Raw genomic sequence first — 18,210 nt, 5'->3', positions numbered from 1 at the left:
TATACCTAGGATCAAACTTCATAATACCTGTGTAATAAAGGTCTGAAGACAACTATAAAAATCTTACTAAAGGGCAAAGAGAAGACATAGATTTCATGTGCCTAGATGGAAAGACTCAACATCTCAATGTTGTAAAGAAGATAGTCCTCTCCAAAATAATCCAGATGTTCAATTCAATCCCAACCCCAACTTAACAGGATTGCTTAATGATACATGCCCAACTTGTTCTCAGGCTTGTCCTGAAGGAAACAAGTGCTTAATAATAGAGGGGTATTTTTGGACATGGATAATATACAGAGATGTGGCTTACCAGTTGTTGAGATATAAAGCTACCATCTTTAGAAGCAGTTAGATCTGGTGTCAGGACAGACCAAAAAAAAAAAATCAATGGGAGAGAAGAAAGACAAATATGCACAGGCATTTAGTCTCTAAAAGAAGCATCTTACTAAAATGTGGACAGTTCAGGTGGAGGTGAGAACGTGCTATTTTTAATCAGATAAACAATATCACATCCTATGCAAAAATAAATTCCTGATAGAGGAAAGAATTAAACATAAATACTGTACAGAGAATTAAAAGAAATTATTTTTTTATACCCTAGATTGGGAAGGACATACATAAAACCCTGACAAAAAGTAATGACACAAAGCCCTAAAACCAGAAGGAAATCAACAGCCAGGTTTGAGTCCAATGGTTAAAAAACTTCATACTAACAAACAAAAAAGTACCCATAAATAGAGTTAAATGGAGGCCTGCAGGGCAGAATATCAGATATAATTAATGGGCATCTAGAAGTCTCCTAAAAATAGCAAAAGGGCAAGGGTTATACACAGTCAATTCTTAGAAGAAAAAAATAAATTGGTCAACAAGCGTATTAAGAATACACAGTTATAATCAGAGAGATACTAATCAAATGATTAGGAGGTCAGCGAAATTGGCAGAGGTTGAAAGTCTTGATGACATCCAGTTGGGAGCCAGAGTAGAGAGAAGCAAAATATGTACTGCTGGTGGGGGTGTAAAGTGGCAGAGTCATTGGGAAAGCACTCTGGTCATTTTAACGGGCTTCAAGAGTAGGCAGCTGGTAATTCAGCAATTCTATTTCCAGGTAAGCCTATATGCCTCAAGCATTTCTGTGGCAGTATTATTGTTTGTATTAATGAAACCCTGGAATCAGTTTGAATGCCCACCCATGGGGGACTGCACAACCCATCAGAGAGTGCTGTGCCATGTTCCTGATCCAATCAGCTGCTGGGTACCAGGGTCTCCTCTGGAGAGGGCTGTGCCTCTCTGAGGTGTTGATGCTTCACCGCCTGTCAGGCATGGGCATGGCTAACTTCATAGAGCTGTTCTGCATGCAGGACCTGTCCCTGGGCATGGGCACAAAGCCTGATCTTCACGAACAGGGCAAGGAATTCTCACCTGGTGCTCTTCTGGCCTGTAGACAGCATCCTCTTTGTGGGAACCAAGTGGCTCTTGATGGCTCTGCTCACTGAGGGCTAGCAAGGCTTGGTGGTGATCATGACTTCCTACTGACCACTGACCCCCAGTTCCCCCAGCCACCTACCCACTCTCGGAGCACATAAAAGCCAACCTGCATCAAGCTTCATCTTACTATACAGCTGCCATATTGGCTCACTATAATCCATAGCAATGAAAATGCTTTTCTGGCTACCTCCAAGGTGAGCAGAACCCATAGGTGACCCAGAAGATCTTCTCTGAAGGCCCCATTGGGCATCTCTTGCAAGTCTAAACTCACAGCACACTATTACGGCCATCTCCCAGAGCTGCCACTCTTCAGAATGAGCGGGGAGGACAGAGTGACCTTTGTGTTCAATTGGCCTCTGGTTCTGTACCCTTCAGCCTCTATGAGACAAGCCACCCTTCCTGATGTGGCTTCTGCACTGGACCACTGGCTACTGAACGGAGAGGAACTGGTCTCTGGCACTGCCTGGAGGGAATCCCGGGCCTTTTGCAGTTGAATCCTGGTCCTTCAGATTTCAGCCTCTCTTTTTTCTTCAAAGTCAGCCAATTGTTTGGGCATGTCCACACTTTCTAGATTACATGTGGCACAAGACAAGGAAGCTATTGTTTTGTAGTGATTCATTTTATTTATTTTGTGTCTGGTTGTCTGAGCAGCTTTCCACATAATTATCTAGAAGGTACCAACTCCAAGCCAGACACCTGAAAACTATTATAACATGAAATGGGGTGTGTGCTTCATGTCCGGACTTTCCAATATATAAGTAATCAATGATGACTTTGAAGAGAAAGTGATGAAGTCAGAATTTAGCCAATCTAGTGGGACTCTCCAGGAGCAACTTTAATCTAAAATGTCCCTCCACATTTATTAGTTTCTCATTTTGGATCACATAATTTAGGGCACATGAATTGCCTCTTAAACAATATTCATAACAAAATAAAGATGACGATTGATCAATACTTAGCAGATGTCTAACACTGACTTAGGTAGTTTAATATATTTCACAATAGGCACAAACGATATCTTCTTTTTTCTTGGAAAAGAAACAGAGATTTGGAGAGGTTAAGTAACTCAGCAAGGGAGGTCTGGAGTGGAGAGTCAAGCCTGGTCTGAATCGTATCAACAGAAGAACTCTTACCACTTGACCATATTGGGCACCTGGTGTGTTAGGTCACAGAGGGAGTGAAAAAAAATCTGCAGATTGGCACATCAAAGAACTTCCAGTCCAGTGGCCATGGCAGAGCCGTGTGCCTGAATGGCTCTAACCAACACAAGACACTCAGCATGGGCCGGGCAAAACATCCTCCTCCCTGGAGCCATTGCTGGAGACCACGCATGAGCAGTCATGTCGGGAAAGGATTCCAAAGCCATGGGTTGGACAGCTTTGTTCTGATGCTCAAAATGGAGAAAAGAGTAGAAGAGATATATTTTTACCTCCATCTTTTCCCACTTCTTGAACTTCACAATTAAATTAGTGCTCTGTGAGCTTCAAAGAAAGAATGACAAGGACCACCATGCATTGTCTAAGTCAGGCTAGCTGACATCATTTCTTTTTCCCAAACTGTATTAGCCTGCAGAGAAAAGGCACATAGAAAGTAGGCCTAAATTTTCAGAAGGGGTAACTGAAAAAAAGAAAAAAAGTACACAAATACTTGGTACTTATATAACTGAAAAATGTTAATTAACTGATAATGCTCCTACTTGGATTTTAGCTGCTTTGGAAATAACATGAGAGTAGGAATAATACTGATAACAGTGACAAAAGTGTTTGCTTTTATGAAATGTTTCCCATGTCCAACACTGTCTTAAGTAGCATTATTGCACTTAATTCTCATGACAATGAGGTGAGACAAACAGGGGAATTATCCCCATTTTTTGGATGAAAAAATGAGGCACTTGTCCCACATAGCTAGCAAGTAGAAGAGCAGGGCTTGAACATGAACAGGTCTCCAGAGTCCCCAGTCTTAATAATAACACTTACACTGCTCATTTTAGATGATAAAAATCATAGTACCATCTTTACATGAAAGAGCACGGAGCCTGAATCAATGGAGCAGAATTTCCAAAGTCATGTTTATAAGCGTGCAATATAGGAGATCGGAAGGGCAGCATTTCTGTTGGGACAAACTGAAACACTGGCTGTTCAGTGGCTGGCAGATCCTATGGTGTCAGAGGCTGCAGCCAAAGTAAACACTCGGCAGTGTCCCAATCACAGGGGAAAAGCCATCATCTTTCTACTAAGCTCTGTGCTGAAGTGAGGATCACAAGTTTCATCCTGGTTGTCCTATTTGGAGAGTTTTAATGACCAATATGAGAAACTCAGAAAGGCTAGCCAGATTGTCTGGGGAGGGCATAGTTCAGGAAATCATGTGCTTTAGGGATAGATTGTTTAGCTTAAAGGAGACAGTTCAGGCAGGATGAGAAAGTTGTCCTTAAAGACTGACACCACTGGCCTGCTGAACATGGGTCCTCAATGGCCAACCAATGACCGGGAGGGAACAGAATACCCCATGCAAAGTCCAGAAAATCTCTACGACAATAATGGGTGGTGGTTGCTAGGGATGGCATGGAGCCATCCTGCAAAATATGAGTCTGTCATCACAAATACTCAGAAAAAATAAAAGTGGAATGATCACCTGCCAGGGTTGTGGGAGAGAGAAGGCTGACATGGTGGGGGAGCTTGGGTGGCAGGGCTTATGGGGCTCTCTGAATGTTAACAGTCTGTGATTCCAAATGCTCCCACGACAAAATGCTGAAACAGAAAGTCTACGTGTGTGCCTGGCTATTAGTTTAAAACTTAGAACTATATGATTTCTCATAAAGGTTATACCCCTTGAGTCAAACAACTGTGAAAAGAATTTGTAGATTACAGAAGTGTGAAAGCACATTTACACAAGCCATGCTGACCCTTCTTGAAGCAGCAGTGACAGTTATAAATAGCTTTCAGCTTGCAGCCATGCTACCTCCATTCTGCATCCAGGTGTACAAGCCATCTACCCGGTCGGCCCAGAGTGTAAGTCCAAATGCAGGTACTTGGTGAAATGGCTTACCCTAACTCTTGTTTATCTATGACCTTTGTCTGAATTTTACCTCAAGGAAAATGCAGACTACCCCCCTGCCAAAAAAAGAAAAATACAAATGAGTCGGGTGTGGTGGTGCATGCCTATAATCCCAGCAGCTTAAGAGGATGAGGCAGGAAATTGCAAGTTCGAGGCCAGCCTCTGCAACTTAGGAGGCCCTAAGCAACTTAGTGAGACTCTGTCTCAAAATAAAAAAAAAAATTAAAAAGGAGGGGGGTGGCTGGGAATATGGCTCAGTGGTTAAGTGCCCATGGGTTCAATTCCTGGTACCAACACACACACACACACACACACACACAAATGATCTATTCTTTTTTTTTAACATGCAACATAGATCATATGTCAGGATAAAATCAAGCAGCCTTCTGGGGTATAGAATAGAGCACACAATGTGACTTTTACTAAAGCTCTGGTCAGCAAAGGGTGAAGCCAATGGTAGAACATCCTTCTGTTAATATGTCAAAAGCTCTCAATTAACAGAGGCAAACACTTGTGAAATGGTCTACTTTTGGAAGGTATTCAAAATCATCCCCAGTGTGCAGTTGCTAACTCATAGCACTGGATTCCTGTCTCAGGTGGAGCACTTGTCGCCACAGGGCATCCTGCCCTCTTGAGCTGGAGAAGCCCTCCCTGCAGCAGCAGCCCCAGAGACTTCCTCTTGGCTTGATTTCCTGCTAGGTGTGTGGGGGAGGGTGGCACCATCTGGTGAGATCCATGACCTGTTTATATCCCCAAACCACTGGACCCTGAATCTGAGCTCAGCCACTTTGCTTCTGCCTCAGTTTCTCCCTCAGCCTCCCTGAGGCCACTCCAGTCCGACTGTGCTCCCTGGTTTCCATTCTCTTCTCCTCCCATCACTGCTCCTGGCCCCCAGTTAATGCTGTACCTTATAGGTCCCCACACTGCTCTGGCCACCTGAGTGAGAATGAAATGAAAATGGGGGCAGAGCAGGTGACAGGACATTCTGAGAACGAGTGAGTGTCTCCCTTGGAACACTCAAACCCTCGCACACTCAAATCTTACCCCAAGCCTCCTCGTTCACATACACCTTTGCCCCCTCGGGCTCAGCCTGCTAACCCAGCACAGAGGACTGATGGGGAGGCCAGGCCCTGTGGTTCCAGTCAATGGAAATTCACACAACTGCCCTTGTCCCAGGATCACAAAGCAGAGGACAGGGAAACGTGACCTAATTCTCAAGCAGTATTCTCAAATGCTGGCAGCCTTCAGAACCACCTGCAGGGTGTGTTAGAACTCACTGCTGAGCTCCACCTCTAGAGTTTCTCATTCAGCAGGTCTAGGGAGTGGCTGAGAACTTAGTCTAGCATGTTCCCAAGTGACAATGCTGGTTCAGGGACTGCATTTAAAAATCAGTTAGTCTAAAGGAAACCATCACCAGCAAGCTTGTGGAGCATGACCCAGCCTGGAGAGCTCAGAGCAGCTGCACGGGACACTCACAGATGACTCCCTGTCATCTCAAGGCCCTTCCCACCTTCTGGACCCTTTTCCCCACCCAGCTTGCCTAGAAATCCCAGGATCTGGGCACTGGAGCTGCCATAGTCCTGGGAAGTCCATCTGAGGGACATGGCCCCTGTGCTGCAAGGACAACTCTGATGCACTGTGAGGGTGCCCTGTGAGTTGCTCCCCTGAAAGAGAACTGCCAGCCTCTTAAAAGAGGGAATGAGAATGTCCAGGAGAGAAAGCAATGGGAGAGAAAGGAGAGGATTATGACCCCTCAAGAGTAAGAGTAATCTTTCTCTCCATGACCACCCACAACACCACTCTAAGAGCTCCCATATTTTAGCTCTCATTGAAGTTGTGGCCCTGGAGTCAGACAGATCTGAGTTCTTTATATCTATCTATCTATCTATCTATCTATCTATCTATCTATCTATCTATCTATCATCTATCTATACCTTTATTTTGTTTATTTATTTTTATGTGGTGCTGAGGATTGAACTCAGGACCTCGCACATGCTAGGCGAGCTCTCTACCGCTGAGCCACAACCCCAGCCCCAGATCTGAGTTCTAATCTGGGATTTCACTTACGTTATGTCATTTAATTTTCCAGACCTTTCCATTTGAGTTCCATCCTATCCAGTTTTCCCAATGAGGAAGCTCATATTTAAAAAGGCTATCATTTGCCCCAGGTCATACCATCGGGAGTCAAGCCCAAAAATCCCTGTTCTTGCCTTCAGGGGGACCTCAGAAAGTGGCTATCATTGTGCCTTCTCTTCTGAGGGTTCAATAAAGGGGCTCAGAGGACAAGGTGACCTTGGAGCCCCTTCTTCATTCCATTTCTGCGCTCAAAACTGCAGAGGGACACCCAGTGCATTTGAAGAAGAAATAAAAGAAACAAGACAAGTACTGGCTTGCCTCTGTGATCCATCAAAATTTCTCCCATGTGGGTGACAGAAAAAGGGTTTTTGTGGTCAGAAATGTAACAAGGTAATTACTTTCACACCAGTCCTTCTGCATAGTTTTTCACAGACAGCAATTTTATAAGGCATAATTATCTATTTTCACCTGCTTCATAAATTCCTCCTTTCCGTTTTGTCCCCCTGGTAAACTAGAAATTATTCAAAACTGAAGCTACGCATCGCAGTGTTTGGTTTCACGTGGCTGTGCACTTCCCTGTTCCTGTCTGGACACTCCCTTCGTCTGATTGACCTAGTCAAGCTCTACTTGCCATCTGACCCTGCTGAGGAGAGAGGAAGTAAGTCTCGCTTAGAGGAGTCAATGAAACCCTGCTTCCAAAGAACTGAGGGTCAGTCCTGTTGGCCACCAGCTTCTTGGTTCCTCTCATCCCAGTGAAGAGGGCGTGACAGGTTCCCTCCTCCTTGCCCGGCTGCATGACAGTCCCCCTTGTCAGGTATTGTCACCAGGATCTTCCAGCTGAGACAACTGTGTGGTTTGGGGCCACACAATGGGTTCTGCTGTGACGCTCAGAGAGGGAGTCAAACCTCGGCTCCTTCTGACATCCCTTTTATTTTCAGATCTCTAACATCCTCCCATACTGGAAGCTTTGATATCTGCAGCACTCTTCACACTTTCCAGGGATATAACTAAAGCAAGTTTTAACATCGATTGAGAGTTTACTATGAGCCAGGCGCTGTGCCAAACACGCTCTAATATGATTTTGCTTAATCCTCATAACAGCTCAGAGAGGCATACATTAGCATGAAGTTGTGAGACTGAAATGACAAACGTAAGAAAGTTGAGAGAGTAGACCAAGGTCACAGGGAAAGTAGCAGACACTGTCAAGACTCAAATGTGCAGCTCTAAAGTGCCCAAGGCCATGATGATTTGATAAGCTTTACCAGGACCCACTTGAGACTGCAATAGTTTAGAGATGCCAGGACTCCTCTGAGATCTCAAGCACATTAATTGAACTTAAGGAGGGGTGGTAGGAAGCCTGGTTTACAGATGATGGGTCAGAAGCACAGGTAAAACAACTTGGGGCTTGCCGGTCCCATCTAAAATGAGAGAAAGCAGTTTGGGGGACTGAGCCCTCAACTTGTGAGAGTTGCCATTTCTTCTAGGCAGACAGTGTCAGAATTAAATTAGAGGACACCCAGTGGGTGTCCATGTGCAGAATTGTTTGCTTTGGTAGGGAGAAATCTCCACAGCTCTTGGAGTTCTGGAAATTTTCTGTGTTGATTGTGGTGAAATGGCAGAGGAAAAACAAGCAATGTGTTTCTCCTACAGAGTGAGGAGGAAGGAGCTTCAGCAGAAGGTCAGCAAGCCCAAAGCTCAAGGTCAGTTCCGGCTCCTCAGCCCACAGCTTTCTCAACTGTCCCTGCTGGTAGAGCAACATGTGACCCTTGTCCCCTCCTCTGTCTCCTCCTTGCCTTAAGTGGCACACTGGTACTTTCTCATTGAAGGTGGTCCCCACTGTCCAGGTAGCCTGGCTTCAACAGCAAACAGGGGTGGGAAGGCACCTGTGGCCTGCTGTGGCTTCCCCCACAGTTCCCACCTCAGCCCATGCACAGATTGGGAGGATGAGGCTCTTGTGGGGTCTGAGCCAGTATTGGGCCCAGGCTGGGCAAGAGAACCATCAGTGAGACACTCGTGCTACAGATCTAGAACACCGGGCCTGGCCAGAGGAGGGAAATAAGGAAGAGAAGCTGGGTGTCCACAGGCCAGCAGAAGTCATGCGATGGAAGATTCAGAATTCAGAGCCCTAGAGTTCACTGTGCCACCTCTGAGGTCACCCAGAGCCCCACACCAGTCGCTTCTACACTGCCTTGGGGTGCACCTGCACCCTGCTGAATCTACTAACAAGGTTCAAGGACAGGGGTGCCAGGGTCTCTCAGAGGAAAAGGGAATCCCTGGTTCTTGCAATAAATTAAAAAGAAAAGGAAGAAATGTTCAAATGGGGCAACATTCTCAAAGTTCAGATGGAATAAATGAACATTTAACACTACAAAAATACAGTGAATATATATAGTGAATATGTGCTAGCCCCAAAAGATTAACAGGATTCATTAAAGATGTTAATTCTTAGTGTACTATGTGTTTTTGTAGGCTTGTAAGAGGGCACAATTTAAAGTTGTAATATTCTTTTAAAAACGTTCCTTATTGTTGGTGAGTGAGTGGACTGTTGAAATCATCTCATTCGTCCGGAGACAGTAGTAAAAAGTCAGAACCAGAGGTTCCTGGGAGTTTGAGGCCTCAGTTCTTGGACTCTCCTGATGCTGCTCCCTCCTCCCACTCACAGGACCAGGGCACTGTAGATGCTCCCTGTCCTGCACGTGTTAGAATGAAAGTACTCTCCTTCTTCCCCTGGAGTACCCCCAGTGCCGAGCCAGACCACAATTATTTTTGGATGGGACAGATGGAAGACTTGTATTTGCAAAGTGAATAAGTCCTCCCTGCCCAGGCTCCAGTCAGACTCTCTCAGGCTTGGCTGGGCCCCTGCACACCTGCCCTCTCTACCTGCTGGGCCAGATGGGGGCCCCAAGGCCACAGTGCAGGGCTGTGCCTTGCCTCAACCACTCCAGATATGCTCCTTGTATTTGAAAAATTATTTACTGTGGTGATGTGTGATGCCTTTTTAAGAGAACAGATGGCACCTCCAATTAGAATGCTTTAAAAGGAAACCCTAATGAGAATATAAAAGCCAACAAATTGACTTTTTCATACAGTACTTCCCTGGCACACAATAAATCAAATATATAATGAGGCTCAATAAAATAATAGCTTTATTTACACTTGTTTTGCCTGGCATGGTGTTGCACCCCAACCCTGCTCTCTGGGTCTCCTCAATAAGCACTGTGCCCCTTGCAGGTGGAGGTTGAAGATGGATGGTGCATTCAGGAGCTGTCGGGCCTGGCCACCACAGCCACATGAAGATTGGAGCTATCTATTTCTAGTCTGAGCTTGGCGCTCTATATCTGGGGGTTGAAGAAGTAGGGCTATGTAAAGGTATGGCAGCCGTGAGAGACACACAGGCAAGTCCAGCTCCATCCTGCTCTGGGTAAGGAAGGTGCTCCCAACCCCTAAAACTGGACTCAGGATATGGGTAGGTAGCGTGGATCTACCATGGATAGACTGGAGGCTTCATTTCTTTCCAGGAATTGGTCCTATTTGTTCATATACCTCAGATAAAGTGGCTGGAAGATAAAGCTTCAGAAATAAATGAGAGAGGTGATAGAGCAAGGGGGACAGTTGCATATTAGCATTCTGAGCATCTGATCACTGGCCTCCCTTCCTTCTGGTAGCCTTATTCAAAAGTGGGTTGGATTTACAGGGTATGTCTGCTAAGTGGGAAGCTGGAAGTCTCAGGCTTCTACAGGCATGAAGCAATGTGCAGAGGGAGCCTGAATAATGATGGGATCATGAGCAAAGGTGGAGGAGACTGTGTTCAGGAGGTGAGCCGTGAGACCCTGGGCAAATGCTCTGGACATCAAGGAGACTGGTTATCTACCTGGACCCCCAAGCAGTAGCTATTTGGCATCCATAAGTGTCTTCTAATGAAGAAGCATTAAACAATGCTTTGGAGGCTCGTGGGAGACCCTCCCCCAGCGGAGTCTCAGACCTCAGTGGAGGATACACCTCCACAGAAAGAAAGTTTGCAGAAATGGAATTATTTCTGTTAATCTCCACCCACTAGAGAAAGAGGTCTGGGGAAAATCAGTTTACAAGAGGATGAGCTTTTCCTCAGCTCAAATCTATAAGCATTGATCGAGCCCAGGACCTTGATCTAGAAGACACTTTCATTCCTCCTCTGTACCCAGCAAAGGTTACATTTGCTACAAGGAAGAATTTAGAAATTCTTCCACTCACAGTCCAGTTATTTTTTTTCTGTCCATCAAACGGCAAGTATATATGAAATGTCCCTCTGTGGCCTTGTGCCCCGGGGGTGGGTACGAGAGATTGGGTTCCCAGAGGTGTAAGGGGATGGTCCTTGCTCATAGCAAGTCAAGCCAGTGCATATAATGCAGAAAAGAAAGTTCTAGCATGATTAGAGGCTCACCTGGAGTATTGATCCCAGCCCCTGTTAGGAATACTGAAAAGAGAGATCATCACTATTTCAGACTGCAACCCTTAGGGAAAGAGGAACAAACTCTCTAGAATGCTGCACACAGAGGAGATTTTCAGTTGTGGGGACCAGGAGGGGATTGGAGGAGGGGTTTGGAAGAGTTTACTAGGAGTTGTTGCAGTATTCTAGTGGATTTTGAGTTTGCACTCACTATCCTCTCAAAGCTGGCATTTTAACCATCTGATGGCCAGAAGTTGTCCTTCTGGGGTGAGAACTTGGCCCTCCCACCTGGTAGGAGTACAGAAGAAAGAACATAATCCTGACCTTGAGCAGAGAGAAGGGTTCCGTACCCTGCAGCACAAGAGCGTTCTATTTCAGCACCATGGCCAGCACTTCTTCATTGCACTGCAAGGAGAGGATGTCTTCTCTCTCCTGCCCGGGGGGTCCACCATGGGCACTGTCAAGGACCCCAACACCCCCCCCCCAGCCAAAAGCCCCTACGAGACACTTACTAGTGCATGCCACCTCCGGGGGATCAAAATCTGCTCGGTAATAGCCAGTCCGACAGGTGCAGATAGGAGACGCTTCTGAAGGAGAACGGCTGTTGGAGGGACAGTGGGAGCAGCCCTCAGCTTCCTGGCTGGCCTTGAATGTCCCTGCAGGACATGCTGGAACACAAAGAGATTATGTGAGAATTAATGGAACAGTAGCAGCTTCCTGGCATTGGAAAGTAAAGGATTCTACCCTCCTAAATGGGATATGGTGAGCACCACATTTGGAGAAACTTCTCAATACTTCCAGTTCTTCAACCATCCATAGTGAAATACACTTTCCTGGAACCAATGGCTTCTCTCACTGGAACAATGAGAAAAATGATTCTTCCCTTTTAGGTGTGTCAAAGATTTAATTGATAAAAATGAATCTACTGTGTAGCTCTGTGCCTGGGACGTAAGTGCTCTGGACACAGTTGGTTTCCTCGCCTTTCTACCTGCTTAACAGCCAGGGCCTTGCCCTGAGCCATTCATTGGAGGAATCTAGCCCTACAACTTCAGAAGGAAAGGGGTCCTGGTAGGCTGTGGACCAGATCTATGGTTCTCAAATGCCATGTTGCGACACACAGGAAAGACAGGAAAGTGAGGTGTGTTAACACACACGTGTTATGAACGTCAGTAAAGGACTGAAACCCATGAGTGACTCTTTAAAAAGAAATTAAAGTAGCTTCAAGGTTACTGCCTTAACAACATCCTTCTTCCTTAATTGCATTTTGATGTGCTTGCAGGGGTGGGGCAGGAAAAGAACGGCTTTGCACGCCGTGCACCAGCGAATGTGTCATGCACTTGGTATCATCTGTCATGCAGATGGCAATGGGAAAGGTTGGAAACACCTGCTACAGCTCGGTGCCCACCCAAGATGATCTCACATCGAAGAAGCTCTCTCTAGTTCACTATGGGATCAGCCTAGGGTCATGTTCTGCATCATCTGCCTTCAGATGGCCCCTTAGCCTTCGAGCATGACTCCACTATGGAAACCCTCAAGTCCAGACAGCTGGTCTCCTTGCTGATCTCTCAAAAAGTGTGAGCCTGCCTGTTCTACTTCCCTGAGGCCTTCCTCACCCTCTCAGCCCCAAACTCTTCCTGTCCCCATAAGACCTGCTCTGGCTCATCCTCCTTTGAGACTGGATAAAACTCACTGTTTCTTCAACACACCTCACTCATTCATGTGACAAACATTTACTGTCCACTTCCCAAGAACCTGAGCTTGGGGATGTGGCCCACTTTTAAGGATCTCTTGATCTATTGGAGTCACACTGTTACAATACAATGTGATTGTTACCTTACCAGAAGTACCATGAGAATGGCTTCTACTTATACCAAACTCATCTTCCCAAATATAGTGTTCCCTCCTGGAAAGTGCCGAGCATTCTTTAATCATAGCAGTAGCCACCATCTGCTAACTCGTCTTGCTAAGTGCTTTACATGTCTTACTCTATGGGGTGGCTATTATTATCTCCATTCTGCTAATGAGGAAATTGGGACCTGGAGAGGTTACAAAAGTTACCCAGGATATCACAGTGGGAGAAATGATAGTGATGATAGACATATAAGCTCTCTGAAAAACATCCACCACTTTTCTGCCCAGACAATAAAGAAGAATAGTTTCTTTCCTTGGCTGTGAATGTTTTCCCAGTCTGATGCTCACTTAAAGTGAGTAAATGGTTTCAGTTACTTTGGATGTGCCCTGGGGTGGGAGCCCATCCTGAGAAGCAACCTTTGTGAAATGGAATGCTCTGGAATGGTGTATCCGGTGTAATACAAGTTCTCTGGGTTTTTTTTTTTTTAACATCTATTGTTTTTGCAAAAGGGGTCTGTGGTAAGATATTTTGAAAGTGTGAATCTACAAGGTTAATTTTGTTTTTTAATTGCAGCATTCCTCAGAACTTCAAAAAACGAGAAGATATAGAATATTATGTCTTTTTTCACCAAAAAGCCCTTCTTTGCATCCCCTGGGTCTCACTTTCCATGAATACACAGTTAGATGTGACTTCATAATTGTCAGGAAATAACAATTTCTGCTGTAACCCAAGTACAAACAGACCACTTGCTGACCTCTCTCAGCACATTCAAAAGAAACTTCTCTGAAGAAAGAAAAAAAAAAGAAATTAGCTCAACTATTTACTAAATAATCAATCAATAAAACACCAAAGCAGAAAACCCTGAATGACAGACCCTGAATGCCCTGGAGTTTGGCTTCCTAATCTATCTTACCAAGGCCAAGCAAAAGCCTCCCCTACCCTCCTCCCCACCACCACCCCCACCTCTCCTTTTCATCTTTCCATATTCACCGTCTTCCTCTGTAGAACACCCAGCCCTTTTTGTTGTCATTCTCCAACAATTCTGACCCCTCTAATTTTGGAGCCAAGGAGCACAGACAAGACCCGGCCCTGCTACCTGGTTGCAGAAAGACTCAGGCATTTGTATTTGGTCCCTGCCATTTTCTTAATGTACCAGCCTAAGAAGAACGAAGTGTTTTCACTTTCTTTCCAGCACTCAAAGCCCTCCTCACTTTACATTTAATATGTTAACAGCCCAATCATCCTGATATCCACAAGTGGCAGAAGGATTTGCAGAGCGCCTTTCTCGGAGATTTCTGATGGAGGACGGCAGTTCCGAGAGGCCACACGGGGAGGAAATGGAGGAGAGTGGGTCCCAGCTAGACTTTAGGGAAAGGGGCTCAGACAGAGGTGGGGTGGGAGGTGCCAGAAGGGGGGGGGTGTGTGACTCTTCCTCCCCAGAGAAGTGAGCCCTGGAAATTCTGGATCTGCTTCCTGTCTCTGCTGGTTCTTACTAGGGTGAACTCTAGCAAGTTATATAATCTTCCAGAGTCTCAGTTTGCTCATCTGTATAAAAGGATCCACAAGACATCTATCCTTCTCACAACCCCCCACCCCCGTCTCCAGAATTCAAGAAACTCAAATACCAAATGCAGCCACCAGTAATGTGTGTGCCATCAATGCTGATAACCCTCCATCCCGACGGTAAAGTTGGAATACAAAACTCAGAATATAAATTTGCAGTTCCAAAGAGGGCAAATAAATCCTGGAGCCAAATGGGAAGAAGGCGTTTCTGCGTAGGTTATTTCTGTTTGGCTAATTGGCGAGTCATTAGATCTATAAAATATATTTTAGCCTATAATTACAGAATGGATGGATTTCCTCAATATTCAGATTTCATTAATATATTGTTAAAATCTGTGTCTAGGCATCTCCTAATTTATGAAGAAGCAATCTTCCTAAATTCACTTGTCCAACCTTCAGATTGTAACTTGTAACCACACTGGCCTTATATTTTGTCATTGAATGAATGCTTTAAATAATGGTTCAAAGTGGCAGGCTGGTCCACAAATCCTCTGTAACTCATCTGGTATTAGACACCACTAATAAGAAATAGAAGTTAACTATGTTGCTATTTTACTAAAAAATATGCCTTCCCTTGGGGGGAAAAAAAACAGTTTTAATTGGAGCTTTGCAGTTAATGCTGACAAAGAACACATAGGCCAAGAGAAGCAAATGCAAATGACCCTCAAGGTCAGGTAAGTCACTTGGCACACACAGAATGCAGCTGGGGATGGGTAATATAGTAGGGAATGGTGGGGACTTTGGCAGCCAGGAGCCTGCACATCTTCTGTCTCAAAAATAATAAACACTGTGATCACCTAACCAAATACACCTTAGCACTTTCAAGCAATTTCAAGGTGGATAACACAGTTCTTTGCTTTAATATTTCAAACCTCAGGGGGTTGCCATTCTTGATACAGGATGATGGTCAGTGCTATTCCTAAAGTTATGAGCTCCTCATTTCTGCCACCAGCCAGGTGTCAAGCTGGAGGAGAGGGCAGTGAGCAGATGGGGTTGTGGGATTTGGGGAACTTCACCCCTGATGAGGGAGGCAAGGGGTCGCTCCTTCTGCTACAGCAGTGCGCATGTTCTAGCTGTGTATGAACAGGGGACCTGTCATCCAGGATGCACACCTTTGGGGATCTTTCCTTGTAATGAGATTTCTAAGAAATGTCTTTTTGTGCAGCCAGGAGGCAAGTTTCCAAAGGCAGAGAGACCCTGATCAAGAAGGACAAAGCCAGAGGAACTGGAGAATTAGGAAGGGAAATTCGGTCAGAAGGGTCCAGCCTAGGATCTCAACAGGGAGAGTTTCATTACTATTCCAGGAGGTGGGTGGGAAGAGAAGAGCCACAAACAGCTTGCTGTGCATCAGTGGAAGACCTTTGTTCAGAGGGATACCTGTAAAGGAGGCTGTGTGTTGCTGACATGGATGTGGCCCACAATTGCTTTGTTTTCTTAAGAAAGAGGGGAGGGGTTTTCTGCCCTTCTTTGCAAATGCTCAGAGTTCAGATAAGAGATCCAGGCTAAATTTGCAGAGTCAAAGCAGCTGGGTACCCCCCTTACACCTCCTTTCCATCCCTGACTTGAGCAGAGGGAAAGAGACAAGACCCTTACCCCACCCCTAAACCAATGTCTTGCTCCTTCTGCTAGGCAAAACACACACTTTCTCCTGCTTCAAGCAACAAGAGGCAGATCCACGTCACCTCTAGCTGGTATCCAGAAGGTCACCTTGAAACGCCCACCCAACTTCTCAGCGCCTCCAAGATGTAACAAATTACCCGCTGCTTACAATGCTCTTGAGGACGCCCCTCCCCTCCTGTCCCTGCACGAAGACGCCCAGTGACACTGAATCCATCACCTACAGTACTATTACTTTATAAAGAAACAGATTAAGTGTCTCATAAACAGAGGAGTGATTGAGATAATGGAAGGCGCCTCTCGCCCCATCTGCAGCATCAGGTTATGAAGCATTTCCAAGCAGCCAGGAAGAGGAAATTAATAGAAGCAAGAGGGAATAACCACTTTTATGCAATTTCCTCAGGAGATAGTGGACCATCTAATCTTTATTGGGGCCCTTTAACCTGTCACTCAGCACTCACCAGAGCCTCTTTAGCTCGCACAATTTTTCTTGATATCTAAGAAAGATAAGATGAAAACCTCCCAACATTATTTTATAATTTTTGAAGGTGGAGGGTGCACGTTGCTTCTGCCCCTCCTCCCTCGATGGAGGCCTCTGAAAACATTTTTTATGCAGCAGAAATATGGGAGAGCTTAACTATTCCCAGTGCATGGTCCAGGGGGTCAGAGCTATTCTGCAGGAAGAAAGTCTCTCCTTGCATTTTAAATGTGGTTCTTCCCTCCACCGCTGCCTCCTGTCCTTGCTCTTTCTTTTTAATAATCTGATTACTTCTCCTGATCTAATTTTTTTTCCCCAAATGAGTTTGCAAAGGTTCATGCCAATGAATATTCATCCGCTGCTTAAGAAACGGGTGCCATTTTCTCCAAGCAGGTGCAGCCCAGCAGCTGGCTCTGGGAGGTCTGCCTGCCTCTCGGGGTGACAGTGAGAGGGGTGAGGCACAGGCTTCAGCCCAGGACTCATTGCTCCCCGGACCTCCCCTTACCTCCATGCTTTGCTCCCACTCTCTAAAGAAGCCAAAGTGCCTCTCATGGCTGCTGCTAAGAATTGTGGGTATGGGAAGAGGTGGGTATGGAGGAGGTGGGTCACAATCCTGCACAGCTCTTCCCATAGGTCTTGTGGCCTCTCATTGATGCTGGCATCTAGAGTCCCTCTTGCAGCCAAATGTCTCCGTCACCTTCATGTTACTGGTGGCTAACACTATGGGGTCTTGACTCTGAAAATCCAGACAAGGGTCTCCCTGACACGTGGTGCCACTGAGGTGCCTGTGCTGGGATTCCCCTGTTTACTCTCAAAAGTGACCTCTGTTTTTCCCCTGAATAACATTGGGACATACCATGGGGACCCAGGGCCTTATGGGAGCACCCAGTTCTCCTTATATTCATGGCAATGCTGAGAAAGCTGATAGCAAAGAAGTGGTGACCATCTATCTATCCATCCATTCATCCAGCTACTGTTCCAGCTCTCTGAAAGTTGGCGCAAGGTCTTGTCATCTCTATATTGTCCTTTCTCTCATGCTTAGCACTTAGGCATGCTCATTCTATGGCTAATTGACCTGAATGTTCACCAAAGGCCTGCTGTGATGAGACCCAGATGGTAAAAGCTATGACAATAATAACAACAACAATAAATATGATCTTGATATAGAGTGTGTGAGGTGATGGGCACTTCCATACAAAGTGTGTATCCTTATAGATTTCCAGCAGTGTTATTTGATGATGCCTATTAAAAGCTTCGAGATATTCCAAGCTTTGATTCAATAATTCTACTTCTAAAGATTTATTCTAAAGAAAAAGCAAGCAGATGTGAGAAGAGAGTTTTGTTCATGGATGTTCATCACAGTGTTATAACAAAGAAGGAGGGAAGAAGGGAGGGAGAAGGGAAGAAAGAAGGACTTAGAAGTCTAAAAAGAAGGTATTCCCTAAACAAATCATGAAACATTAATGTAATGGCATACTATACAACCATTAAAATTTTGTCGGGAAAATATTTGAAAAATGGGTTTTAAAACTATATATGTAGTATGAACTTCATTATATGCACACACACCATGCTCACTAAAATGAAAAATGTGAGTGGTGGTATTACTGGTGATTATGGCTTTTCTGTTATACACACACACACACACACACACACACA

At 45.3% G+C, this 18,210-nt stretch overlaps 1 protein-coding gene across 1 annotated transcript in view; it reads right to left on the bottom strand.

Annotated features, from left to right (window-relative positions):
• Nucleotides 1–18,210, bottom strand: part of Ephb1 (EPH receptor B1) — a 417,904-nt gene that overhangs the window by 121,559 nt on the left and 278,135 nt on the right. Inside the window, exon 4 of the mRNA XM_077793624.1 lies at nt 11,554–11,709. Coding sequence (XP_077649750.1) covers nt 11,554–11,709 — 156 coding nt within the window. The remainder of the gene's footprint in view (nt 1–11,553; nt 11,710–18,210) is intronic.

Source organism: Urocitellus parryii, chromosome 2, assembly GCF_045843805.1.
Source record: "Urocitellus parryii isolate mUroPar1 chromosome 2, mUroPar1.hap1, whole genome shotgun sequence".
NCBI classification, from domain to species: domain Eukaryota; kingdom Metazoa; phylum Chordata; class Mammalia; order Rodentia; family Sciuridae; genus Urocitellus; species Urocitellus parryii.
Note: the sequence above shows the minus strand (reverse complement) of the source record. Positions and strands in the feature narration are given on the sequence as shown.